General features: G+C 42.7%; 1 protein-coding gene across 1 annotated transcript; it reads left to right on the forward strand.

Moving 5' to 3' along the window:
• Positions 1-1,407: 1,407 nt before the first annotated feature.
• On the forward strand, positions 1,408-6,139 carry LOC131223684 (phenylalanine N-monooxygenase-like). The gene is made up of 2 exons (XM_058219150.1): positions 1,408-2,444; positions 5,266-6,139. Exons 1-2 carry the CDS (start codon positions 1,461-1,463, stop codon positions 5,896-5,898), a joined length of 1,617 nt encoding a protein of 538 aa, XP_058075133.1. The 5' UTR covers positions 1,408-1,460; the 3' UTR covers positions 5,899-6,139.

The following is a 6,139-nucleotide window of genomic DNA, read 5'->3' on the forward strand; positions in this document are numbered from 1 at the left end:
ACTTTAGATCTATCTCTTCTCTTTGTAATGCTATAAAACGTTCTCTATAAATTGTTGAACGGTATGGATACAGTATATACACCATGGTGGGTCCACATGGCTTAGTGACGTCACTTCAGTAGCGATCTGGCTACCGTGCTCAATGACGTCACTTTAGTTGCGATTTGGCTACTCTGTCAGTATCCACTCCGCAACCTTAAATTCGGACGCAGATTTCGTGCGAAAGCCTTCCGCGTGAAGTTCCTGTGCAAGGATGGTAGGTGCACCCAACGCTACGCTTGTTAGAAATTCATCCCGTACAATCATTTTGTGAGCTCATCTCATGACATGCGACAAAATATCAGGAGAATTAAAATCCGAAGCGGGTTTAAGATGAAAAATTGGGGAAAGAAATTACTACCGTTGGAACCTTTTTGGGCTCCACTTAATGTTTTATGTCATCGAAATCGCTTACAAGTTTATTCCCACTCGGATAAAATTTAAAAAAAAAGTAAATTTAGGTTTATAGAATACTTTTATAACTAGTAGAATGTTTCAACTGTTCTCGCTGAAACCCACTGTTTCCTCTCGTGCGACGCACTTGATTTTTTATTCCTCCTGATTTTTGGTTGCATGTAAATAAATGAGCTTGAAAAACGGATGGACGGAGTGGATTTCTCAAAAACATAGCGGTGGGTCCCACCTACTCTTGCGCAGTAACTTGCTTTTACGGAAAATCCGCGTCCATTAAATTCCTGGATACGGCGAGCCACCGCGTGCGACGACGAGCACTGACGCTCCTCGCTCCGAGGTGTAGGAACGGTTCAAAGGCTATCAAAGTTACGTGACCCCACAGTGATGTATTTATTATATCTACACCGTTCATATGTTTTTAGAGATCATGTTAGTTTATTATCCAAAAAACGAATTATATCCCAATATCATCTTAACCACACCACGAATACCAGCGGAGATAATAATTTTCTCCGTTAAGCAATTCATAGGGCCCACTATAACGTTTATTTTCCATCCAATCTGTTCATTAGGTGAAAAATACCTGAATTAAGAAGAAAAGCAAATTTCATATTGATCCAAAACTTCTGTGATCTCAAAAAGGGTTTCAATGATAAACATTCATTTCCCACTGCTTTTTGCAGTGTGGTCCACTTGATATTTATATCTGTCCTATTTTTCTTCTCAATGCTTAAGACGAGCTCGCCAAATGGATGAACGGTTTGGATATAACACATACATCATAATCAGACCAACAGAACTTGCTGACGTAAATCCAGCAGCTATATAGCTGGTGTGAGGTACACCAGTCGATCCGCTTCCTTCTAGTGCGTGCATCGTCACCTTTTTTTGGGCATATCTCTCTCTCTCGCTCTCATCGTCACCTTTTTCTAGGGTCTCTCTCTCAGCCATGAAGAACAAGACTTCCACCATCTCCTCGTCCTTCCTCACCCTCCGCTGGGCCAGCCATGATCAGCCTCACTGGGATCCTGCAGAGCCCGACATACCCCACCACTGCGCTTCTCATCCTGGCAACCCTCTTCTTTCTCCTTCAATTCCGATCTGAAACTCGTAAAAAACATGCAATGCACTCCCTTCCCCCTGGCCCAGAACCTTGGCCCATCGTGGGGAGCATCCCAGAGCTGTTGTTCAAGAAACCAGCATTCCGATGGATCCTAGGCCTCATGAAGGAGATGAACACCGACATTGCATGTATTCGACTAGGGAGTACACACGTAATCCCTGTTACATGCCCGGAAATCGCCCGCGAGTTTCTAAAGAAGCAGGATGCAGTCTTCGCGTCAAGACCTCTCACCATGGGCACTGAATACTCTAGCCGTGGATTCCTTTCTGTTGCGGTTACACCATTGGGTGATCAATGGAAGAAGATGAGAAGGGTGGTAGCTTCTGAGGTTTTGAGTGGGGCAAGACTCCGATGGCTCCATGATAAAAGAACTGAAGAAGCTGATAACCTTATCAGGTACCTCTACAATCAGTGCATGAGCATTGATCGCAGATCTGAGGCAGGTGCAGTGATTAATCTAAGGACCGCCGTTCGACAATATAGTGGTAATGTCATAAGGAAATTGATGTTCAACAAAAGATATTTTGGGATTGGTTGCACTGATGGTGGCCCAGGCATAGAAGAAGAAGAACACGTCGAGGCCCTTTTCAATGTTCTCTCTCTTCTCTATGCTTTCGCTGTCTCAGATTACATACCCTGTCTGCGATGCTTGGATTTAGATGGGCATGAAAAGATGATGAAGAAGGCTATTAAGATTGTTAACAAGTATCATGAACCAATAATGGATGAGCGGATCAAGAAATGGAGAGATTGTGTAGGTGGGCCCCTCAAAAAGGAGCCTGAGGACCTTCTCGACGTTCTGATATCGATCACAGACTCCGATGGACGGCCACTGCTTACAGCAGAAGAGATAAAAGCGCAATCAACGGTATGATTTTAACATCCACAATCATCTTTTCTACCTAATTACTTTGCTTATGAAGTCTGTGCAGTCATGAAATGGGTTATCTTGAACAGAAATGTCCATATGAATCACACTATATTTTGCTATGATCTTTGCTATTTTAGCTAAGCGGCTAAACTAAAATATGCAATTGCAAGAAATTTTAACAGCTACACCGTACAAAATTGCATACATTCATGTTTTGCCAGATAGTCCGAATTGTGGGTCCCATTGTGGATGGAGCATTACAACCCCGATCAATCGATCCGAACTGTCCATTAAGTTTCAAACATATTTCATAGCCTCCCATGCCAAAATCACACTTACCGGGTGATCCAATTCACTCATGATTTGGTCTTATTTTCTACTGCCATCTTTTATTTTATTTTTATTCTTTTTTATAGGCCATGGATGGCTGGGATGGCTATGATTGCCTGATAAAAGTGATTCTTTAGAATCATAAGCAATCCATAAGGTTCCCCAACAAATAGATGAATTAAATAGTTAGTTAAACTTATTTTGTGTAAACAATCTTGACCGTCCATAGTTAAGGCCTTTGATCAAAAGGTTAATATTTGTCGTATGTACTTGATGTTTTCGAGGTAGCCCATAAAATGTGCCTTCGACCTAAGAAACAGGATAAGCGGATTGCCTGGGGCACCCGCCAAGTGATATGTCGGTGGCACAACATGGCCCAAACTCTGTGGGGCCCACCGTAATGTATGTGTTTTATCCGCGCAATCCATTTCCAGCTCATTTTAAGAGATGATCCCAAAACCGATGCTGATTCAAAGTTCAAGTGAACCATACACAGAAAACAGTGGGATTGAACGTCCTCCGTTGAAGACATCCTAGGGTACACCGTAATGTTTTATTTACCATCCAAACTGTTCATAGGGTCACACGGACCTGGATGAAGGGAAAATATAAATATAAGCTCGATCCAAAACTTTTGTGGCCCAAGGTAAATTTTATCGTTGGGGGTTCATTCTTTACTATTTTCTGTGGTGTGGTCCACTTGATCTTTGGATCTGTATTAGTTTTGAGCTTATGCCATAAAATGAGCTGGCAAAAAATTAGATGGATGCCGTGGATAAAACTAGAGTTGTACACGAGCCCAGCTGGGCTCAACTCATCTCAGCTTGACTTCGCCTGGCTAGGTCCTCGACCCTGATTGGCCAGTTCCGCTCACTTCGTTTTGTAGCTGACTTGAAGCCAACTTCGAGCCCCAAGCTTTAGAGCCGACTTCAAAATCAAACATTTAGGTTGGGCATTTTCTTTTTAGTTTTTATAAGGGTGGCACTCTTTTTATATAAAATATAATAATACACACACGGAAAATGTTACTATGAGATATCTCAAAATTCAGCCATATACAGAACTCAGGTGGACCATACCATCAAAAACCATGTGATGACATGCTTAAAACATATAAAAGCACTTGCTTTGGGCCACTTTAGTTTGGATGCACCTGAAACTTGGTCTGATCCTTCATCCAAGTGGGACACACACAATGAATGGGTTGGATTTGTGAACCACATCTAAATGGCCCAATAAATTATTATGAATTTTTTAATGGGAGTGTAACCCCTCTCAACAGTTGTATGTGGTGTGGTCCACCTAAGTCATGTATTGACTTGATTTTTAAGCCCGTGGCCCACATGGAATGTTGCATCCGAATGATGGGTTAGACGTTTGACAGATATCACGGTGGGGTCCACATAACTCGACCTCATGGGAAGTTCTCATGAGGTCGACCTTATATATATATAACTCGAGGCAAGCCAAACCGAGTTAAGTTTGAGTTGAAATTAGGCAAGCTCGAGCTCGACTCAAAATCCTTTAGCCTAAAATTTCAGTTCCGCTAAGCCTGAACCTAACTTCAAGTCAAGCTGAGTTGAGATATTTGGGCTGGACTGAACAAGTTAATCGTATTAGCTCTATTTGTGTTCAGCTCTAAATAAAACATATACATTATAGTGGGCCCCAGAGAGCTTCAACCATGTGTGCCATAGGATATCCCTGAGGGTGGAGCAGATTACGTGAAACCCGGACCTCACCCAAGATGATGTGGCCCTTACGGTGGGGCCCCACCTTGATGTATCTATTCTGTATCCATGCCATCTATCCATTTTTCCATATCATTTTAGGGCATGATCCTAAAAATGAAGAAGATCCAAATCTCAAGTGGACCATACTCTAGGAAACAACGGTGATTGAACACCCTACCATTAAAAACTGGTTAGGGTGAACCTTATTGTTTCTGTAGGGTTTATTTGACATCCAATCTGTCTAAAAGGTCACATACGCTTGGATGAAGGGAAAAACACAAATATCAGCTTGATCCAAAACTTGTGGTCCATTAATGGTCAATCACCACTGTTTCCGATGGTATGGTCCACCTGATAATTGGATCTGCTTCATTTTTTATCATACACTAAAATGATCCGGAAAAAAGAAAGAAAGATGGAAGGCATGGACACAGAATAGATACACCAAGGTGGGCCCCATGGTAAGGGCCTCACCCTCTTGGGTGAGGCGTGGGTCTCCCCCTATGACAGGTGCCACAAACAATCCGCTTCCAATGATTAGGGTTTTATTTTTAATATGTACCACTATATGGCTGGACCTGGTCGATACGATCACCTTGCAACACGTTCCCTGGAGAGATGGTTCTACCAAATTAAGTAAGCATGTTTAGTTGTTCTGATAACGTATAAGCATGCAAACCTTTTTATTTAAAGGTAGTAAAATTAGAAGAAAAAATATATATCCATGTAATCATAATTTATTTTTGATCTTGTAGGAATTGTTCTATGCAACTGTAGATAACCCATCCAATGCAGTCGAGTGGGCCATGTCAGAGATGCTCAACCAACCAGATGTTCTTAAGAAAGCAGTGGTGGAATTGGATAGAGTAGTGGGGAAGGACAGACTAGTTCAAGAGTCTGATTTCCCTCAGCTCAACTACGTTAAGGCATGTGCTCGAGAAGCATTTCGTCTCCATCCGATTGCACCCTTTAACCTCCCACATGTGGCCATCGCTGACGCCATGGTGGCAGGCTACTTCATCCCGAAGGGCAGCCACGTTATTCTCAGTCGAACAGGACTTGGGCGAAATCCTAAAGTTTGGGATGACGCACTCAAGTTTAAGCCAGAGCGGCACCTGAAGGACGGGTCCGGTGAAGTTGAGTTAATCGAGACAGAACTACGGTTCATCTCATTCAGCACGGGTCGGCGCGGGTGTATGGGGGCCCCACTTGGGTCAGCAATGACTGTCATGTTGTTGGCTAGGCTTCTACAAGGGTTCACCTGGAGCGTGCCGGAGGGTGAATCGAGTATCGACCTAACTGAGTCAACCAACGACCTCTTCCTTGCAAAGGCGCTGCATGCGCATGCTGCGCCTCGATTGCCAGCGCATGTGTACCCGACCCGCTAATGGGTGGACCGTAACATTCTGAATTTTCACAGCCTGAGTTCGTATTCATGCCTAAGGGAATCGGGTGTTAATAATGTAGGATGTGAGTGTCACAAGGACTACTCTTGAGATTTCTCTCATCTATATCACATCTAACTACAAATGTAATGGTAATCATTCACAAGAATAAAATTAATTATCTTTCTTATTCCAAAAATTAAATAAATTGTCAATGCTCACATAATGAGAGCTTATTACAAAA

Source organism: Magnolia sinica, chromosome 13, assembly GCF_029962835.1.
Source record: "Magnolia sinica isolate HGM2019 chromosome 13, MsV1, whole genome shotgun sequence".
Classification (NCBI taxonomy): domain Eukaryota; kingdom Viridiplantae; phylum Streptophyta; class Magnoliopsida; order Magnoliales; family Magnoliaceae; genus Magnolia; species Magnolia sinica.